Source organism: Sciurus carolinensis, chromosome 5 (assembly GCF_902686445.1).
Source record: "Sciurus carolinensis chromosome 5, mSciCar1.2, whole genome shotgun sequence".
Classification (NCBI taxonomy): Eukaryota; Metazoa; Chordata; class Mammalia; order Rodentia; family Sciuridae; genus Sciurus; species Sciurus carolinensis.
The window spans coordinates 161,274,486-161,296,390 of NC_062217.1; the positions used below are offsets into that span (position 1 = coordinate 161,274,486).

The window sequence follows — 21,905 nt, forward strand, 5'->3', positions numbered from 1 at the left end:
ACTCCCAACAAAGGCAGGTGAGCTTTGCTCTGAGTGAGGGCTAGCCATGAAGTGAGGCAGGAGTCAACTTCCAATGAAAAGGTGGCCACCAAAGCCAAATGCCACAGGCACTCACAACAGGGACTAAAGCAACTCCTGGCTGAGGGATTATGGACCAGCGTTGGTGCTGGTGGAAGAGAGGTGAGAACACAGACCTGGAGCCAGGGCCTCCTGGCCCGTTTCTCCAGGAATAAACTCAACTATCTTGAGGACAACTGTGTCCTGCAGCCAGGCTAGGGTCGGCGTGAATGCTGGCATGACAGGCCCCTGCACAGACTCAGCAGGTGCACAGAACGAAGGCCGTGGCTGGACCAGGCCGCCTTGACTATTTTCTGGCAAGCTTAAAATCAAACAAACTGAAATCTGGAATTTCTTCATGTACAGTTTGGTAATTCAGGGAATTCAAAGATTTGAAGATGCTTTTCTCCTGGTGCATTTTAGTTTTTTACTAACATGGCTCACACTCCTGGTGACTCACAGGCCGTTGTCCTGAAGCCTCTTCAAATTCTCAGTACTGTTCAAAGGATGATGCCGTCACTGCTGTGTCACAAACAGAACCAAGCATCGGTTTTACCGGCACAGTGTGAAAGTTGGACTAAGTATTTTCCTTTCTCTAATCAGTGTGGTCAATATCTAGATGATTCAATAAACAGAGCTGGAAAATGTTCTCATGTATTGGCTTACCTTCCAACTTATGTAATTGAAATGCATTCCCAGGGTTTTCGTTTCATTCTGATTTTGTTTTGGTTCTTGGAAATCGGAATGGTACTTCCTTTTTCTTTTTCTTTTTTTTTCTTTCTTTCTTTCTTTTTTTTTTTTGGTACCAGGAATTGAAAGTAGGGGTGCTTAACCACTGAGCCACATCCCCAGCCCTTTTTATTTTTTTAAATTTTGAGACAGGATCTTGCTAAGTTGCTCAGGGCCTCGCTAAGTTGCTGAGGCTGACTTTGAACTTACCATCCTCCTCCCTCGGCCTCCCTAGTTGCTGGGATTACAGGTGGGAGCCACCCAGCCAGGTAAAAGGAGCATGGGAGAAGAAATGAAAGACACAGAGGCGCTTAGGAATGAAGCACACGGCTTTATTCACGAGCAGTGGTACAGCAGGGTGAGGGGTGGAGTGGCCAGGGAGCGTGGAAGTGTTGTTTGCAACAGGAGCACCGAGCAGGTGGGGACTGTGCAGCTCAGCGACAGGAAGACAGGCCGGCCACCCCTCCTGTGCACACAGCACAAGGTACTCGGGCGCACACACACACCGGGCTCACTTTCACAGGGAACACGACACAGCATCTCAAGACGTTCCTTCTAAGCATCTGCTTTCTATTTCCCAAAGGGGAGGACAGGAAGAGCTGTGTGCCTTTCACCAGTTGATAAAAAGCCACAAACCCAACTTAAAATGAAGAACCTCAAGAGCCTCAATGCCCGGCCCTTGGTCACACACGGACACGACTCACGTATATCATTGGACAAGACTGTACACCAAACCCCCAAAGAACATCAGTCTGTGGGCAACTGTCTCTTCTCCGAAAGTACAGAAACAAGTGTAGCCAGGACGTGGTGCGTTTCCACTGCTTCTGAATGGTAACACACTGTGTTCTCTCCTTCCACCTTTGATTAGTGGGCTCAGGAAGTTACTCATGGGAACTGTGCTCTTGGGAGAGGTGTGGGAGAATTCCATTGATGATCACAACCACCACTCAGTTACACTAAGCGTCAGAAATTTCTGGATTGATTTTTATTGTGCACACATTCACTGTTGAGAGTTTCCATTGAAACTGACCACCTCCCTCTTTCTTTTTAAGTTTGCCATAAGTTAAACTTGCCCTAATTAAAACCTAACAATCCACATGCGGAACATACCCATTACCATCTCCCTCTGCTTGCTGGGCAGCAAATGGAAGGATAGTGATTTTTTTTTTTTTTTTTAATGCCAAACTAAAGCTTTCTCTTTCTCCCAACCCAGGGTTGTGGGGAATCTACTTAGTGTACATTGTCACTGTTAGATGGTATCATTGCAAATCTTAAGCCCTAAGTGATCTCTTTTTCTGGAAGGTTCTTCCAAAGTGACCATGAAAGAGCAAGTTTAAGGGCACACCAACACTTGGTTCATCAGAAGAAGAATAACTTTAAAAATCAAATAAAATCAAGGCTGGCATTAAAAGTACAGATTCAATAGCTAACAGAAGTACACAAGAAGTGACTTATAAATCTGTGCTTGCTTCAGAGGACACAGAAGGGTTGATGGGACAAAGTTGATTTCCCGTGCGCCATCTTTCATGACAATCAGAAGCAGGGCTCTGTGCGGGCAGAACCTGGAGCCACACCCACCCCTGCAACACACCCCAGAACGCCACACCAAATTTGCTGTACATGATTGTTAGAGAAATGTACTTAGTCGAGAGTGGTTAAACTCTTTTAAACTTGCAAAAGCACATGTATTTTATATCATCATCTGAGAAGCAATTCTTACAAAAAGATGTTTGCTTCAAAATGTAAAGAAATTAGGTGAGAGTTTTAGACATATTACCAGCTGGGTTTTTCCAGGCTGAGATGGAGAAGACCAGAGTCGGAAACAACTGCTGTAGACTGTGCTTCAAGAGGAGACTCAGCTTGGAGGCATTGGAAGTAGGGTCAGGGGAGAACAGATTACAGGTAGAAAATCACTCCACCCCTGCACTCATTCATTCTAGTTTCTCTTTTTGAGATTTCAGAGAATAGGCAGTTTATGTTGAGTTATTGAAGAAGTCACATTAAAAACATTTAATAGCAAACCCCAAACCAAAATACAGATGCATGGCTAGCCAAATGCTCTTCATATCTCCTAATAAATCACACAGGAAGACTATGTGATAGCCTGCGCTCTCTGGAAGAAATTTTAAAGGAAGCACTGACTCATATTGTCAAAGAGTCCCCTGCTACTTCATGCAATCAGTATGCGCTTCAAAGTCACAAGCCAAATGCTCAAAAAAGTAGCCCTTAATATATGCACCAAGCTTGCCAGGTATATAATTCTTCTTCTAGAGGTGAACAAGTTACTTTAATTCATGTTAGCAATTGGAATTTTCCCATGCAGTACAGCACAGGGTTAAATGGAGAACATCTATCTGTTGTGCTGTGGTCTAGATATTTCAAGGTCAAGGATGCTGAACCCAGTTTAACCAAACAGATAAGGCATTGTAGCCCTTACAGCAGATCTGGCAGTTAGAACCAGGTTGTCCTCAACCCATTCTTCCAGCTGGAACCTTCTGCTAGGGAATGGTGCAGGGGAGCTATTCCATGTGAGGGTTTCCAGTAGCCAAGAGCAGGCAAGAGACTACTGTTATTTTCCAGTAATGTATCTTTGAATGATACAGAGTTTAAGTGAACTACTATGCTTGGTAGGAAAAGAAGTTTTTTGATTTTCAAGTTGGATGCAAAACTGAGTTCAGAAAACACAAGAAGAACTGGGTGTCATTATTGGGAGCAGAATCTAGGGTCCAGTTTTTTAAAGTTATTGCAACCATAGGGCCTTTAACTCTGGGTCTCTAACATAAATAGGAGGACTGTTCCTTCTTCCAGTCTAATTTCCATCTTTCATGACAAAACCCTCTTTCACATGGATCAAGAGAGAAAATTTAGAAAAACCACCCGATTGTGCCCAGGTTTCCAAATACCTTCATTTTTCTCACACTGGCATTTGATCTGCGTGTTCATGGGTGATGACTCATTAACTAATGACATGGTGGGTCCTTTATTGTCTCCATTAGCCTCTCCACCGGCTGAGTGCTGGGACCCACTTGGTCGCCATGTTAATGATTGTGGTAGGGAAACACTACAAATGTGCCATAGTCCCCTCTCCTACACTCTCCCAGGGCAAAGCAAGAGCTAGGACATGCCAGCATTGTGCTGAGGCTAGGCTCCAATTTGAGTTGACAGTTGCAGAGTATGAGGACTCTGGCAGGATGCTTTGAGCTCCAAACCAACTTCATCCAACCTGCATGGCCTGCAGCCTGATCCAGCCATGAGCTACCTAGGCCTGTGTGCTGGCTTCTAAGCACCAACACTCACCCCTGAAGGAGGCGACATGGAGGGTACAGCTTAGCCTCACTCTTGATCTTTGAGTCACATGCACTTGTACAAAATGTCCCTTAGAAGTGGCAGCACAGTGTGACAAACATTCAAGCAGAAATTAAAAAAGCACATGCAAACCCACAGAACTTCCCTGGGTGAGTTAAGCGTGCATACACGCACAGGCACGCACGTGCACACACTCACACTTAAGTCAACAGTGCTAAACAAGGAGGAAAGCTGAAAAGGCCAAATTAAATTGATTGGATGTAATCTACTTTGGAGTTGCAGATATTTAAGAGGAAACGTGCCTTTGCTTAACCTACTATTGAAAAGACCTTAAAAAATAAAATCAGTATGGACTTGATCTGATTCATAGGATGCCAGACGGAGAGCAGGGGACACTGAGTGTTAGAACTTGCATTTGGGGCAAAACATGGATTTTTTTTGCTAAGAGTGATATGACCCACGGACAAAAAATCACCTCACTGCATGCAACTGGGCCAGTCGGGAGACAATTCTCGTCTTTCCTTTCTTTGTAAAGGTGGAGCCCAAGCCAGCTCCTGTTCTTGGCGAGAAGGAAGAATCATTACACTATTTGAAGCAGAAAAAGAGTTCAGGGAGGGTTTCCTTCATTCCTTTTCCTTTTCTTTCCTCTTTCAAAAAATTCTAGTAATGGCAAAGCAATTTGCCAACCAGGTCCCAGCAAACAGGAGAGAACAAGGAGCTTGTTCAAAACCACTATTTTGCTGATATTCAGCCATTCAATCAGACCTTCCCGGTTCCCTGACTGATTTCTATTCTTGCCAGAGCTCAGACAAAGCTGCTAGAGGCCGACAAGGAAAAGCGTGTGCAAAACTGCTGCTACCACGTGGCTGCGCTCCTCAGACTCCTGCTTAGCACAGTGCTATGTAATAAATATGTTCATACTTTGGAATTAGTACAACTGTTTCTTCCTGTGCGACATCCTAAGGGCACTTGCTGGCTCTTATCACTACAGTCAGCACTATGTTGGACAACAGTTAAAGGAAAATAAAAGGAGAAAGGAAGAAGCTCCTGTTGTGGACACGTGGTCATGAGAAAAGGTCACATGTGGACACTACTGCTGATTTTGGAAACATAGAAATCTCTACCCATGGCTGCTTGGCATGTGTTACTGTTGGTTGGCCCAGTGTTTGGCTCATGGGTGTTGTCACCAGAATTTCCCTTTTTGCTGTTGCTGAGGGATGGCAGTTTATAAATTCTCCAATCAAGTCTGGGCCTTAGTATAACGTGGTAGGCCACGCCCCCAATGCCAGTCCTTTTGCTAATTGCCGCTTATGTGTGGGACTTAGAAGAGCTTTGCTTTTTTCTTCATGTCGTTGCGTCTCCAAAGAGGTAACTTGTCAAACTCCTGTATGGACATCCCAAAGATTTCCCGAAACACTTCTGGGGCTAAATGGCGCTGGGGAGAGAGAGAACAGAGTGGTAGTCAGTCCTGATGGACACGCAAGTGGCCTGCTGGAGAGTTGCTCTCTAGCTCACAGATACAGCTGGTCCTCCACATCTGTGGGTTCCGCATCCTCAGTTCAACCAATTGCAGATAAATGACAACCATAGAAATTACATCTGTACTAAACACGTGTAGACTTTCTTCCTTGCCATTTACCCTGAACAACATGGTATAACAGCCATGTACATTGTATTAGGTATTATATATGATCTGAGGTGATTTGAAGTATACAGCAGAAGTTAAGATAATATGTAAATATTATATCATTTCTTATAGGGGACTTGCGCACCCACAGATTTTGGGATCTGCAGGGAGGTCCTGGAACCAATCCCTTGCAGATACTGAGGAACACTGTCATCATTTTGAAGAGGAAGGCCAAACAACAGGAGAGGAGGTAACTTCTGATACTCGTTACTAGGTCAGGTGAGGTGCCCTTTCCACCAGATGGAGGAGCTGGCTGAGCATTACTGATCCTGTTATAATTCAGTGTAAAACCCACACTGAGTAGTGACGGGGCACGGGAAGGTGATTTCTGATGCTGGAGGTGACTCCATGTAAGTTCCTTGGGATGTAGAGAAAGTTGACCATGGCAACATAAAGCCAACCAGAAAGAAATGTCCAGGGTGGTCCCTGGGAGCCCTGGGGATTCTTCCTGGCTCATCAATGGGAGAGAAGGTAGACGTGTGCTCTGCTGGGGAGACCTCCTGTCTGCCACTGCTTCTAGAACAGTCCCCTTAGGACCTGGGGGCTGGTATTCTCTGGGTCAGCCTGTCCTCTTCTACAAAGGCATTGCCTTTTGTCAGACAGCAGTAATGATTCTTCCTGAAGACTGGCAGCCAGACTTTTTTTTAACTAAACCATCCAGATGGAAAAGTACAAAGATCAGTCTCCAGATCTAAGGAGGCCTTGGGCATGTGCACCCAGCTAACCCTTCCACAAGGAATGCGGAAACAGCCACGAAACACACTTGTCCAGGATAAACCTCCTTCCGGAGAGCTCCTTCCCAGTTCCCAGTGGGCTCAACCCAGGGTCAGGGGAAGAGGAGGAACTGGGATATGTGAAGAGAGATGGAGATACCCATTCTGCATCCCTAGCTCTCATTATAGTAGTATCCAATTTCCAAAGAAAATGACTAAAATCATACTGTGTCTCAAGGGTTGTTCCAAATGTCATTCCAGGCTTTTAAAAAATACTGATCTAAGTATAGATACATTTAAATGTAAGGGCTGTACTATTGTCCTCCCTGATGCCAGATTTAGAGTGGGCACCAGAAACCCCAGTCTTCTCTATCCCTCCTTGCCATATGTATTTTGAGGGCAGGGGTCAAGTCTGGCTTATTGTTGTAGCCCCAGAAGTCTAATAGCTCAGTACATAATAAGAACAATGGATACAGGCTTGCAAACTTGTTTCTGTGGTTTTAGCTCATTAGAAATTCTCTGAGATTTTAGTTACCTCTTAGTTCTACTTACAATATGAGATTTATCTTTATGATTTTTTGTTTTCACTTAAAAAAAAACCAACAACATTTCTCTGGGGATGCTGCAGGGGGGATGTATAGGAATCTGCAATTGGGTCCAGATTTTTATTTTGTTTTACCTCCAGCCGGGTTCTGTCCACATCTCTTAGGATTTTGTTGCGCCCTCTGTTGGTCACCATGAGCATTTCATACGGAAATATCTGAGAAGGAAAGAAATCACCTCTTCTAATACACTGCTGTCCATTTTAGTAACAGGCAGAATCTACTTAAAATCTAGCACTTCCAAGGTAGAGCTCCTGAGAGATTATCATGACAGCATTGGAGTAGAAGGAATCCATCTCTCAAGACCAGCAGGAGCTCCAGGGAACAGGGACAGATTCTTAACCAACCCAACTCCCCACCAGTGTCTCACAGAGCACTGTACCTTGGGAGGGCTTGGTTGGGCGCAAGAACACTAACTTCCTCTGAATTGGGGATGAAGGCAAAAGTCTGAGAAAAATTGAAATTGTAGGTACACATGCTGGCTTTTATGTGGTGCTGTCAGATGGCAGGATACATTTGTGCCGGGTTCAGCAATCTTGGTCCATGACTAGTTCATGAATCTGTGGAGCCAGGCAGGCCAAGAAGCAGTGCTCTGGCAACTGACACATTGAAATAAGCCCAGTTAAGGCTGACAGGGAGCACAAGCCCTTGGTCATAGAATGTTCTGAAGTTAGAGCGACCAGTCATCCCAAGGGTGGCCAAGGAAGAGAAGGGCTAGTATCTCACTGAGAACACACAGGACCGAGTGCAGTAAGGGCTTAAACCTGCAAACTTACTGCGGCAAAAATGGAAAGACACCGTGCTTTACGACATCTCTCCTAGATACCCCAGGCTAGAATAAAGTTGCCCTTACACTTGGAAAATGGTGAAAAGACAGGAAACCAAATCTTTTTAGAACCATGTCATCCCTGCATGAGAGGAAACAGAACAGCCATACTTGCCTTTGGTTCCAACATGTTGGGCATGGACACTCCTCGGTCCATTCTCATTGCAGGCATGTGGCCATCTGGGAGGGTCTGCAGCAGAAATGCTAGTTCAGGGATGAGCACAGAATAGGGGAGCTCAAGGGAGGACTCTGTGGGCTCCCAAACTTCCTGGTGGGGGTCTCATCTAGCCATTTTATAGATGAGTCATATTCCTTACCATGTATTTTTCAGAATGAGATTCTTAGTGAACAAGAGCAGGAATTTCTTCTGAAATCAAGTTGGGACAAGATCCTGGCTTAATAACTATAGACTAATTTCTCAGTTTAGGCTTAGTTTTCCTTGCACTATTTTGTGGTTGTTGTTGTTGTTGTTCTAGGGCTGTTCTGCGGAGCTCAGTGGTAGAGAGTCTGCCTGGCATTCATGAGGCTCTGGGTTCAATCCCCAGGACCACTTTTCCCTACTTAAAAAAAAAAAAAAAAAACTTCCAGAGAAAAAGGAATAGTCTGAAAGCAAACCATTCCTTTCTGTTGGTCAACACCTGAGTGTCTTTTAGTTGTAACTAAAAGAAAAACAAAAACACTGCACATGAGCTGACCCTTGATGTTGGTCTGCTCTCAACTTAGAGAGAATTTTCCCAAGACAGAGCAAGAGAGTCCTTCCACACCTGACCTGGCTCATGCCACGTCCCTATGGCCTGCAGGGACAGTTTGACCTGGGCACCAGGTATGCCTGAGCTTCACAGCTATGGAGCAATGATTAGACAACTCAACCACATTACACATCTTCTCAGCAGAAACCATTCCCCTGGGGCAAGCAGTCTGGATTGAGAAATGGCTGCCTTGCAGGTGTGGTCAATTCACAAAGGGCAAAGTGGTCCATACCTGGTAGTCTGAAAAGCAAAGGAAAAGAAAATATCAGGGAAAGACCGTGGGAAAACGTGGAGCCTTTCCCAGAGAGCCCGTATTCTACTACAATTCCTAAAATAGTCCCCAGCAAACTATGTTGTTTTCCTACTCCTAGACTCTGCCCACGCTGTACCGCAGGCTTCCCTGAAGCAGGAAATGCCAACTCCAGCTTTAGGAATCGGTAAAAGCATCCTTCTTTTCTCTTTCCTTGCCCTATGCATTTTGAGGGTGGGAGCTGTATCTCCCTTATTGCTGTATCTCCAGGAACCTAACAGAGTGCTCAGCACCCAGTAGGAAATGAATGAATTCTCCTGGTTTTATTTCATTAGAGACCCTCTAGATTTTAGTACTTGCTGTGCTGGCTCACAGAAGAGAGCTGTGACCCTACTGGGGGATGAAGCCCAGCACACAGGCAGGCCGTGCCTGCAGGCTGCACAGTCTCCAGGGAACTCGGCCACCTGGGCAGATGCTGCCATGTCAGCCTGGCAGAGAGAGCCTCACCTCGCACTCCCCCGCTGACGTCTCCGTAGCTGTTATACTGAGCAAAGTCCGTGGAAACAGGCTGGAATGAGGCAAAACGCATCATTAGAAAAACTTCACAGTGATTACCTCAGAGTCAGGTGGAAAGAAAGACAGGATTTACAAAATCCTAAGAATCCTTCCCAGGCTCATTTCCTGGACTCTCATTCTTTATCTCTCCTATTTATTCCCTTGCAACTATAAAATCTTTGCTGAAGTACTTCTATTGCTATTGCTCAGTAGGCCCCTGCTAAGCAAATAGCTCTTGTTGATAAATAAAAATACATCTCCATAGGTAGTTACAGAATTACAAGTGCTCTTTGGTTTGTGGGGAGAACAATTTCAAGAAACTTTCTTTTCATAGCAGAAATAACAACACAAAGCCAGGCAGGAATGCACAGGCTGGTAATCCCAGTGGCTCAGGAGGCTACGGTAGGAGGATGGTGAGTTCAAAGCCAGCTGCAGCAATTTAGCAAGGTCCTGTCTCAAAGTGGGCTAGGTATGTGGTTCAGTGGTTAAGCGCCCTTAGATTCAATCCCGGTCCAAAAAAGACTCAGTTACTCTTTGCTGCACTGTAACAATGTCTGCCACACTAATCTAGTCTCCCCTTAAATTTCCATAGGCCATTCATGTATTTAAAGCCAATTTCTTCTCTCAAGAGAAATACTGCACTTTGCCTGGACCTCAAAGTGATTTGCAAGGTGACCATGGAGGTCGTCGATTTCATTACAATCCAACGCTCAGATCAAGAGTCAGATGTATTCAGACCACATGGCAGAACTTGAACTAGGACTGAAGAGGGAATGCACAAAGAAACCACCAATGGGAGAGAAATCTTACCCGGTGAAGCCCATTTTTTCCATAGCCAGGAAGAGATGATGTTTTAGATGATGGAGCATATGACGCTAAGTGAGAAAAAGGTAAAAAAGCCATCGTCAGGATAGCAGAAATCTAGTTCTTTAATGACATTGACAGTGTATCCGCTTCCTTTGCAGAAGAGATTTAACAAAAACAATTCAAGTGATACTGGGCTCAAATGTTCACAAAATGCCACCACATTTGAGGGACCCAGGGAATGGTATCATAACAGTGACATTATTATGGAAGGGCAGGGAAAGAATGACACAGAGCCAGCAGGGCCGAAGGGAGCTGTGCTTCTGGCCCCCATCTAAGTGCTTGACAGGCATTATCTCCTTGTGTCCTCAGTGCCCTAATAATATGATTATTATTTCCATTTTACAAAAGAAGAAATAGGAGTGAAGAGAAGTATTCCACCAGAGGTCACTCAACTCAGAGCTGAATGAGGTTTCAAACCCAGGGATAACTGAACACAAGGGCCCCTGCCCCAGTGATATGGCAGCAGTAACTGACCTGGAAACCAACCATTTAAAGACCTACTGGCTAGGCACTGGGCTCCTGGGAGGCCTGGTCTAGGGTATCCCATCTGTCAAGGGCATGGAAGGCTGATAGGCTGCTGAGTTTAAATTCTGGTTCTGCAACTTAACACCTCCATCTTTGAACATGGTGTTACATTTTTTTTGAGTTCTTCATTGTTTGATCTACAGAGGTTCGGTGCTACATATTCATATAGAACAGAATCTCAGGATTAGAAGGAACTCTGGAGATCACCATAAGGGGTCCTGCCTCTTGTGCAACTGGCCAGGCAGGCACCAGCTCTCAGCTCATGCAAGGAAGGGTCTGCTGCTCACCTGAGTGGATGGGAGAATCATAGCGGCTGGCTAACAAGGATGCTCTTTCCCGACTCTCCTTCTCCATCTCTTCCTTCAGTATCAACTGCCCAAGGCCTGAGTTAAGCTATGCACAGAAAAAAAAAAAAAAAAAAAAAAGAAAGAAAAGAAAAAAGAAAAGAAAAATGAAAGCAAAATCTGCGATTACTTTCATGGAACTAGTTTCTTTGCAGAAGATCTTGTAAGAAGTTCCTGACCCTACAGGGCCTGAATGCAGGTAGATCCAGGGCCCGGAAGTTCCTCAAAAAGCAGGACAGGTTCTGGATCCTATACCCCTCTTAGCCTTCCCAATATCACAGCTCCTTTTCCCTGTGCCAGGTTCTGTCAGAAGGCTGTTCTCCTTCCTTTGCCGTCCCCAAAGTGGGTGACCTCAGGAAGTGTACGTGAGTGTGTGATGGACTTTTTTTTCCTTTTTTTTTTTTTTTTTTTGTGGTGCTGGGGACTGAACCCAGGTCCTTGTGTATGCAAGGCAAGTACTCTACCAACTGAGCTATATCCCCAACCCTGTGGTGGACTTTTGATATAGGAAGGGGAGATAGGGAACAAATCCTTAAAAAAAATTGCATTGGTTTAAAAGCAAAAAAGAAAATAAGTATGTGCTTATTGTACATATTCTAGACAATCTGGAAGGAAAGAATGAACCCATAATCTGCTGTTCAGAGGTAACACCATTTCTGATTTATATCCATCTATTTTTTATACATGTTTTATACAAAATTTGGATTATACTTTATATCCTTTCCCCCCATATAATTCATGCTATGTGCTTTTCTCATATCTTTGGAAAACATCATTTCAAGGGCTGCATCAGCCCTTATTGGTGGGGCAGTTTATGATCAGCCTTTCTTCTGATTTGTGGCAGGCCCTTGCTAGAGGAAGGAGGATATGACGGGCACTTTTTGGTGGCAGTCCCCTTGATTTCTTTTCTCCTGCTCTAGATATGCATAAGATCCCCCGAGTTCTGCGGAGAGACTTGGAGAAATGTTCGATCCTAAGAGACTTCCTCCAGCAGAGCCTGCAGGCTCCAGATGCACACCTCACCTACCCGCCCTCCTGTATCCTTTCTACACATGCTCTGCAGCCCACCCCACACAGTCACATCTCCAACCTTTCCACAGCCCTCTGACCTCCAGCCTCCATGTCATCGCCTCTAAAGGCAGTGCAAAGTCCTTATTAAAGTTTACGTATGTCATGTCTCACTGGGCTATAAGCCTCAAGGGGTTGGGACCACCTCTTGCCTGTCTTAGTGGCTTGTACATAGTAGTTATTGAAAAAGTTACAAATTGTATTGAATTAGAATTGAAGACAGCTGCAAGGTAGTGTAAGGACAAACCTTCATTAACTGCTCTTCTTGAAGCTGCCGGCGTCTCAGGAGCTCCTCCTCATCTTCCTCTCTGCCACTAGATCTGCGTCTCATGTCAGTTCCTAATTCCACAGCAAAGACAACTTCTCACGTCAGCCCCACGACAAGAGAATCTTAACGGACTAGTCCATCTGTGTTCAACTGGTGGGCTGGCAAGCTGAGCAGTGGTCCTTAACAAGTTGAAGTGGACAAGACAGGGGGAAAGATGCCCACCACTAATCCACTAGCCCAGGTGGCTTTTCTAGGAAGGTGGGCCCCTTTGACAAGCCAGTCCAATGTGTTGGTGACTCCCACCAATGCTCTGCTCAATTAGAACTGGTTTGCCACCTCCCTGAGCCTAAGTCATCAGATTAACCATGGGTCAGGGCTCACCACAGTGAATGGGAGGGGCATCCCCAGCTAATGTCCCAGAGGTCAATTTTTAAATAAAGAGGAATCTGAATTTACCTACATACCAACAAATCTATAAGACAGTTTCTGTCTTATGACAAGATTAAAAATCGTGTGGTTTTCTCTTTCTCGGAGGATTTCGACTTTTCAGAATACTATCACTGTTACCTACCCTTAGTAAATTAATTACAAATCATATGTATTTGTGTCTTTCAAGGAATGGGTTTCTAACTTTTCTGTATCTCGTGCTTTAAAAAATGACCATAAAAGAATTTTCTACCAATAGTTATGTAAAAGCAGTGCCAATAAAGCTAAAAATTACTGTATTTTAAAAATTGCATACTGTTTTTATATTTCCTGGAAAAGGGGAGACAGGGAATGGAAAGGAGGAATCCGTTGGAATGGTTGGAAGATTAAGATAATTGTTGTTTTTCCTAAATTGCTTGGATTAATCTGGCTGTGGGAGGAAACAGGAAAGTTTGCTAATCTAATCAAAATAAACTCAACTAATAGTCTCAGTTTTCATCATTCAGATTAATGGACCAGACATTTTCCTCATTTTGGAGCCCTAAGGAACTTTAAACTATTTAGTGATGATAGTTTCAACAATAAAAATTTAATTCTCCTTCTCTGCAAAAGCTTAGCTGCCTTCAAGTCCCTGCTCAGCAATACAACTGAATAGGAAGCACATGGCCCCACAGACTTCCCGAAGGGCACAGATTAGCACATTCTTAGTTCTTAAAATCATAAATGTCAATGTCAATTTTCTCTCTTTAGTTTACTCTAATAAAAACTAAGAGATTCAACTTTGTAAGAATTAAACAAATCTCATCAACGTAACTATAAGATACTTATGAATAATGAACTAAGTAGATTTTCCCTTCAACAATTTCTATAAATATCAGTTGTTTTAAAATCCAATTATATTGCCTGTAAAACTTATACCTCAAAGAACTTGATAAAAATAGCCTGATGCAGAAGATTAGGAAATATTGGAAAATTGAAGGCCTTTCAGGTTGTCAATAGAAATGTGATAAGATATAGTCATGCCTTTGTAAGGCTGACTCACTGAATTTTCAGTATTCGCTTCTGTGTTTGTTAATATCCCTTTGGGGGCTGAGTGATTTCACTACTGACAAAACATTAAAGACACAGACATGATTGGAAAGCATAAAGAAAAGGATGAAATGGCTCCAAAGTGACATTTTAGCACAGGATTCATGGAGATGACAGATGTAAAGTTACATCACCTCACTCGCTATTTCAGAACATCTTCTACTCTGTAACAGCACTCCTTAGCAATGGAGAACATGATCTTGCAAGAAAGTTAAAGTGCTTCAGCATTACAACTGCTTGTTAAGAGAACTGTAGCTACAACCCAGATATAGTCTAAAACAAATGGAACCAAAAGAAGTCACACTGCCATGGACACTCAGCAAACCCACCCACTAGACTCTGATTATACAGAACAATCCTTTTGCCATGAATCTCTGACTCAACCGTGCTCAAAACGGTTGATTTTACAGTGATAACTCTGTCTGTGCAAACCATCCGTTTTAGACCAGTTCTGGATCTCAGTGAGTTTGGTTAGAGACATGCCCTGGTAGATGCATTTCTGTGACTGAAGCAACTTGCACACAAACTAATGCCACATTAGTTCTTCTCACTATTCTGCCTCTGGGTTGTACTTTCCTTAAAGTCTTTAAGATTGGACACATGTTCTTGTACCTTTCCAAGCATCTCATGTTTGGCTCCCTTAGCAATTTGTCAATATGACTTAGCTGCATTAGTTGCATACCTACGGCGGCAAGTGAGGGGGGACCAGGCCAGTGGTCCGTCTCAATCTTTGGTATCTCGCTGGGGTCGGGTGCCTGGGCTGCTGGGAACTTGGAAAACTTGATGATATCTTCTGAGGACTTGCTCTGGGCTGCCGAGGCAGCTGCATCTGGATGGGAACCAGGGTTGCTTAGCTATTAGTCTGTAAGGTAGGGGTGGCACAACCCCACCGACACAGTTTTCTCATTATTGGGCAGAAGTTTCAATTCCAGAAAGTTCTATCACCATGACAATTCAACTCATTTTCCTTACTTCATGTTAGAAGCAAAGATTCACTCTATGTCTGTCCTACAACCAAAAATCCTTGTTCTATAGCTGTGTTGTCCAATGCTTGCTCTATTTAAATCTAAATAAATAAAATTAAAACAACAAATTAACAAACTTAAAATTCAGTTCTTTGGTTGTATTATTTGTATTTCAGGTGCTCTGTAGTCAAATGTGATTACTGGCTACTGTATAGGACAGTATAGATACAGAATGTTTATACCATCATAGAAAATTCAGTCCTAATTATTCTCTGAGAGTAAATAATTATTTTTGGAATTAGAAAATTTGGATAAATAGAAATTTGAGTTAGAAATTTGAAGTTAAAGAGTTTAAAGCATGATGATGGCATTTTACTGTAGTCATTCATCTTCAGAAGGATGGTAGCTTTGGCCAGAAGCCACAAATATATTGGTCCAGTTCATCTTCATCCTTATATGCTACATATGGGTCCTTGTATCTTGGGAGAAATGGAAATGGAGAAATCCACTTCCAGCTTGCCGGAATTTAGCATTGTGATTTACGTATACCATCCCCACTCACTGTTTTGTTTGAGGGTCTGTACAAACAAGTGAGTGAACCAACTTGAAAACAATGAAAGCCAAACTAGCATCAACATTAGCTGGGAGTCCTTAGTGGCTGTGTTTGAAGGAGGATTCACAGGCTCAGGGCACTGAAACTGCCCAGAGTTGGAGCAAAACAAACCAGGTGAAATGGTTGGTCCTGATTCTGGCTAATTTTGCAAACTGGCCTGGGAGTTACTAAACATTTCAAAACAATTATAATGTCTTAAATAATTGCTCCTCCTGGGTTCATATATTTAGAAATCTGGAAATAACCTTCTGAGTCTTCAGCTCCAATATCCCCATCCTTCCAGTAACCTTCTGGGTCTCAACTGACTTGCATGACTTGACCAAAGTCACCCAACAATAAGGGGTAGAATCTGGCAGGGCATGGAGCAGTGTCTCAGAATCTCTAACCTCAGGAAACACTGCACACTAAGTCCCTTTTGAGAGACACGAAACATATTAGCAAAGGAAAGATCAAAATTCTGCATCACACACAAAGAGTGTGACTTCATTTAGACCCAGCCTTTCCTCAAAACGTCAGGGCAGACTGCAGTTTGGGGCATGACATCTATTTCTTTGGCACTGAACAGCTGACTTTCCTTTCTTTGGCAAACACTGCTGTGTCTGTGCTACTATTAATTACAACAGACTAAAAGCAAAGTACTTCAAAGCAAATATTGAAGAAAGTCAATCAATTCCTTCCAAATCAAGACTCACTTAATCCAATCTCCTTAAATCCTAATTATTTGTTCCAAGAGACAGGGTCTAAAGATTCTAATTTTTTTTTTTTTTTTTTTAAATCTCACTGATAAGTCAAATTCTGGGAATCTTATTCTTACTTTAAAACAAAAAAGCATGACTTCAAACAGTACTTACTCATTAGAATTGGTGAAGTCAGTAGTTAAACATTCACATGTTAATGAGTGTGTGGAAGACATTAAACCATAAAAAAACAAAAACAAAAACAATGTTAACAAACTTAAAAGGCAAGCACGTGATGTAAAACCTTGAAAAATAATGAGGAAGAAAACATAGCTCTAGAACCATCCCAATACACACTGTCTTTTTTTCTCCAAAATTTTGGCCTAATATTTTTTCCTAGTGTATTTTCTACTTTGCTTTTCATATCATCCTAATTCTTAACAACTTATTAATGGCAACTGGATTCTAAAGTCAGCCTTCAAATTTCCAGGTACAACCTCTGTAAAATTTTCCGAAATCACTAGAAGGCCAGTTTTGACTATCACCTCTCTCTCTACTCACAAGAATTCATGGCAGATAAATGCATAGAGACCTAACAACAGTGGAGGAAAATGTGATTTACAGGAAGTAAGGTGATTTCTGGGGTTAAAAAATAGCTATAGTTCAGTACAGGAAAACACAATTAAAAATCCACTCTAGTAATTCTTAGTTTGCAGGAATGTCCGAGACAAACTGTTTCAACTCAGAGGTCCTTATGGATAAGAAAACTGAAGCACAGGGGGATGGCATGATATCACAGAGCCAAGTAGATAGGAGCTGGGAGCAGGGTCACCATCCGTTAGCTTGTGTCCCATCCATTGCATGGTGAGACATTGACATGCCTCAGAAAAGTCAGGGGACTAGGGTAACTAGGTCCACATAGGCTTAGCCAAATTAATTTTTCTAAGTGTCTTCTTTTCATTAATTTTAATTAGTCAAACTGACCAAAAGCACATTAAAATTATTTTAGGGTTTGGTTATATTATTTGATGCTAAAAAAAAAAAAAAAAAAATCTTGTTAGGATGCTTGTGGGCCATTGTGACCACTACTTTCCCTTCTCTCTGACTCGAATGACATGGCCTAATGGGCTCAGAAATAGGTGGGAAGCTTCCTAATCCAGCCAAGTATTTTCCATCCAGGAAAGTCAATTTCACAGTATTTGCATCTTATTGTACCAAAAAGTCATAATATGCTGGATGCCCCAGTTTGATTCTCAAAAGCAGCAGCAATTAAGCCTTTCAGGAGACAGCAAAGAGGAGACCAGCAGACTCTGCTACTTAAAACTACGCGGAGGAAAGCAAGTTTTACCATGCTGTTTGTAGATGGGTGGTTTTCGGTAAATGTTGATCCCTTGATCTGTGAAAATGAAAAGCAAAGGTGTGTGATTATGGGAACCAGTTCAGCGATGGAAAAACAAATCAACCAAAGGGCAAACCAAACTGAAGACTCCTGAACAAAAATAACCCAGAAAGCTAATGTTTGTATTACAAAGATGGCGCTCATTGGAAGATTACAGAAATGAGTGAATTACTGTAGAAAGGTGATCTGGAAGCCTTTGTAATACACCTTAGCATATTGAGAGATGTAACTTATTCATGAGCCATTTATTTCAAATACATACTTCACTGAAAGTGGAATTAAAACAGGAAGAAACGCAAGCAGTGGAAGCACTTGGATGGTGGGGAAGACATAACCAGTTTGGGGAAAAAAAATCCCCAAATTGCTACTGTCTAGAAATTGAGCTCCCAGTAGATACCAGAGGCTCAATTTACTTTTTCAATTAATGAGTGGAACAGTGAAAAGCAATGTAGAACAATCAAGAGTATTTTTTTAAACACAGACACACTTTCTATGTGCAAGGCTAGCTCGGTGTACTGATGGGATGCTCAGAAGAATCTGAATTTTTATAGGCCAAATTTTTTTTTTAAATGAAGAAAGAAAAATGAAGGAGATACTAAACACTACTCACGTGTTCATATAGAACCCCATATGATTATGCAACCATTTCACATTAGCTGCAAAAATTCAGGAAATTTCCAAAAGTTTCTTTCGGATACTGTATCATGGTGGGGTGTTCTTCGTTAATTAATTAGCCAAATTCATTTTCCTAGGTGGTTCTTTTCCACTAGTCTTAATTAGTCAAACTAACTGCTAGCTCATCAAAATTATTTTAGTGTTTGATTAAATTATTCAATGCTTAAAAGAAAAAGCAAGTCGTGTTTGGATACTTGTGAGTGGCTGTTTGACTTCTCTCTTTCTATGAATGGAATGATATATGATTTGATGGGCTCAGAAATAGGCAGGAAGCTTCCTAATTGAAGTAGATATTCTCCATCCAGGAAAGTCAAAATCCCCCAAATGTAGAACAATGGTTTCCAAGATTTACTGAAATTTAAAAAAGGGCTGTCCTAGCTTAGTGGGTCAATCTCACTGAACTTTCCGCTGTTTCCTTAGATAAATTTAGAAAGCAAGAAAAAAATAAAACTAATATAGGTTGTAAGTATGTACTCACATTAACATACTGGGTAATTTATTGAACCATGTTCAGTAGCTAAAAGGAATAAAATGATATACTGTTGATGGAAAAATATCATCATGACCTCTGCTGGTCAATCCTACTCTGAGGAATTGAGCCGACCCTAACGAGTAAGATAGGGACAGATTCTGGTCTTTCCAGTTTCTGATGGCAAATTACTACTTGTGCTGTGACAGACAATGCTTGTGACTACTGGAGCAAAGCTGGCAGCACTACGCCTAAATTGCAAGATATCTCTGTGGGTTGGGTTGGCGGGTGGCTTGTCAGTTACGCACTGTAGAGAGACCACCCACCCGATCCGATGCTACACCTCTCTGAAAAAAATCTCCACACCGGAGACAAACAGGAAGTATAAAGGTCTTCTCAGGTGACACTGTGGTTCAAACTGGAGGACAAGAAGGTATCTAGACTGCTGTCATGATCATTTAACAAGGAACCACAGAGTGACATCTTTGAAGGCACTAATATGAAGATAGAATTAAAATGTTTACAAAATAAAAACAAACAATTCAACCCTCCTTCAAAAAAACTTGAGGGCTCAGTAGTAGAATGCCTGCCTGGCATGACTGAGGCCCTGGATTCAGTCCCCAATGTCTTTTATTAAAAAAAAAAAAAAAAAAAAGAACTTGAGTAAAATTAATGTGATCCTCGCACTTCGCTTATAGAACTTTTGAAAGGCATCTAGATCCTGCAATTTAGGATTTGTCAGCTGTGTGCATCCCAATTAACGAGCATGAGAAATGGAGACGAGACGAGGTTACAAGGCTACATTCTACACTGTGACAGGACACCAAGACAGACCGTGTCAGCTCCTACCTGGAACATGGAAATGTTTAGGGGCCTGAGCGTAAGTTGGAGTTAGAGGGCGGCTGTCGGGCCGGTAGGGGAGAGGGGAGTTCCGGCCGCTGGACGGCTCATTGCCTCCAATGAGAAGAATGGAGAAAACAAAATGAGAGAAGGGAGAACAATAAAGAAAACCAAGCAAGCGTAATCAAAATTCAACACAACAAACTGCAAGGAGTACATCGGAAAGGAGGAACGAAGGGAACAGAATCAGTTTATCAAGTTGCTGGCAAAGGTGGGGTCAGGTTTAGTTTTTCAAAGGGGGAGGCTGAGTTCACGCAGACCCAGGTGGAAAGCGCGATAGCAGTCGATGCGTCATTCCAATGGCATGCAGGTGAAGGCTGAGAGCCGCAGCAAACTGATCAGATGGCAAGGGCACCGGGCGGGATGGAAAGTCACTTGCTACTGATTCATGATCAGTTGCCAGATGGGTAAATCCCAAGCACCAGAGCGGTGGGATATACAATCCCCCGACCCTGGAGGTAACGTGCTTCCAGGCACGATGGCAGAGGCTGGCCATTGGAACGCATTTCTCTGAACCAGGGCCAAGTCTGGGAGCCCAAGCAGTACCCAGGCCTTTCCCTTAGGAATAGCAAACCAGCTTCATTGCAGCATATGTTTCTGTTTTCCTCACTTTGAAATACACAAATGGAGTCAGACCCCTTCCTGCCAGGTGCTTGGGGACCACCGATACCTCTCTCCCCCTTCTCTTAGAAGAGGAGGTCCCACCCAGGCTAATGTTTCAATCACTCACACAGTAACTGAACACCCGCTCTCCCTGGGCCCTGGGCTACTACTGAGGACAAACAGGTGAATGAGAGAGTTCCTCTGCTTTACCTACTGAGGCTGACTGAAAAACATTTGCGTGTGTGTGTGTGTGTGTGTGTGTGTGTGCATGTATGGTATGTATATACGTAGGTATGTACACATACATGCATATATACATACACGTTATGTAACTTCCTACTCAGGTGCAAGAAAAGTGATGGGAAATGAAATGCAGATGTCATCCATTCTTCAGGAAAGCTCCCTTGGGTTGGGTATCAAAGAGGAAGCTCCCAGGTGAGTGGCAAGGCCCATATTCTGGAGGGCTGGGACACCATGAGCAAGGCAGGGGCAGCAGGACTGTAATATGTGGAACCTACAGGACAGTCACCGTGTTCTTCAAGGCAGCAATGGGGGTATGGCTGGAATGGAGGGAGGCAGCTTGGCTGCAAAAGCCCCGAGTGCCACCTAGTCCACCGTCACCCTTTCTGACCACAGGGAGAACTTCTGGGATGAATGGAATGTGTGAAATCAGGAAGAGATTCGCCACCACCTGACTTTTCCTCCTACCCCATCCATAGACAAATATCTTGTCCCAAGAATACACCGGAAGATGTAGGGCTATGGAAAGTTAATGAATTATTGATGCTAACTACTTTTACCACTGATTTGAAAGGGTTCTTTATATATTCTGGATATAAGCTCCTTATCGGACATACAGTTTGCACATTTTTTTCCCATTCTGTAGGTTGTCTTTCACTTTTTTGTTAGTGCCCTTTGAAGCAAAAGTTTTAGATTTTGATAAAATCCAATCTACTTATCTACTGTTGCTATTTTTAAGTAAATTATATTATCAGAAAATAGATATCTAGCCAGTATCTTCATGTTAAATTGTCCTAAATCTCACCAGGGAAGTATGAAAGAAACAGAATTTTAAAATATGACAAATAGTTTTAATTCCTGAATGTGTACATTTTTAGGTAACTAGAGACCAGATCTGTACCCAATGGGTAGTAAGATATTCCAAATATGGGATCTGAATTTGCTACTGGCTCAAATTTTGATTGGAGGCTGTTGGAATCCCAGGCTTCTGGGATTTCATACCTTCGTCTTTTCTCCCTGACTCACTTTAACATCCAGCTCCCAATGTTATAATGTTGACTTGTTTATTAGTTCCTAAAAATTATGAAGCTTCACCCCAAACTACTCATCCATTAAAAAGCTAATGTACTGCTGGGAATGGTACACACCTATAATCCTAGCTGCTGAAGTAGGAGAATCACAAGTTCAAGGCCAGCCTGGGCAATTTAGTCAGACTGCTTCAAAGTAAAAAATAAAAAGGGCTGAGGCTGTAGCCCAGTGGTAGAATGAACCTGAACTCAATTCCCAAAACTGCAAAAAAAAA

At 42.8% G+C, this 21,905-nt stretch overlaps 1 protein-coding gene across 18 annotated transcripts in view; it reads right to left on the reverse strand.

Moving 5' to 3' along the window:
- Positions 1-1,096: 1,096 nt before the first annotated feature.
- Positions 1,097-21,905, reverse strand: part of Ablim1 (actin binding LIM protein 1) — a 277,478-nt gene continuing 256,669 nt past the window's right edge. For 5 of the 18 annotated variants that reach the window (XM_047553301.1, XM_047553300.1, XM_047553305.1 and 2 more), the window contains 11 exons: positions 19,709-19,813; positions 17,665-17,712; positions 14,744-14,890; positions 12,526-12,617; positions 11,154-11,259; positions 10,285-10,349; positions 9,427-9,487; positions 8,902-8,909; positions 8,036-8,110; positions 7,172-7,252; positions 1,097-5,527 (listed from right to left, as the gene is read on the reverse strand). In XM_047553301.1, the coding sequence (XP_047409257.1) occupies positions 5,414-5,527; positions 7,172-7,252; positions 8,036-8,110; positions 8,902-8,909; positions 9,427-9,487; positions 10,285-10,349; positions 11,154-11,259; positions 12,526-12,617; positions 14,744-14,890; positions 17,665-17,712; positions 19,709-19,813 (902 nt within the window). In that variant the 3' untranslated portion in view covers positions 1,097-5,413. The remainder of the gene's footprint in view (positions 5,528-7,171; positions 7,253-8,035; positions 8,111-8,901; positions 8,910-9,426; positions 9,488-10,284; positions 10,350-11,153; positions 11,260-12,525; positions 12,618-14,743; positions 14,891-17,664; positions 17,713-19,708; positions 19,814-21,905) is intronic. The other 13 variants (XM_047553307.1, XM_047553313.1, XM_047553311.1 and 10 more) reach the window with 5 other exon arrangements.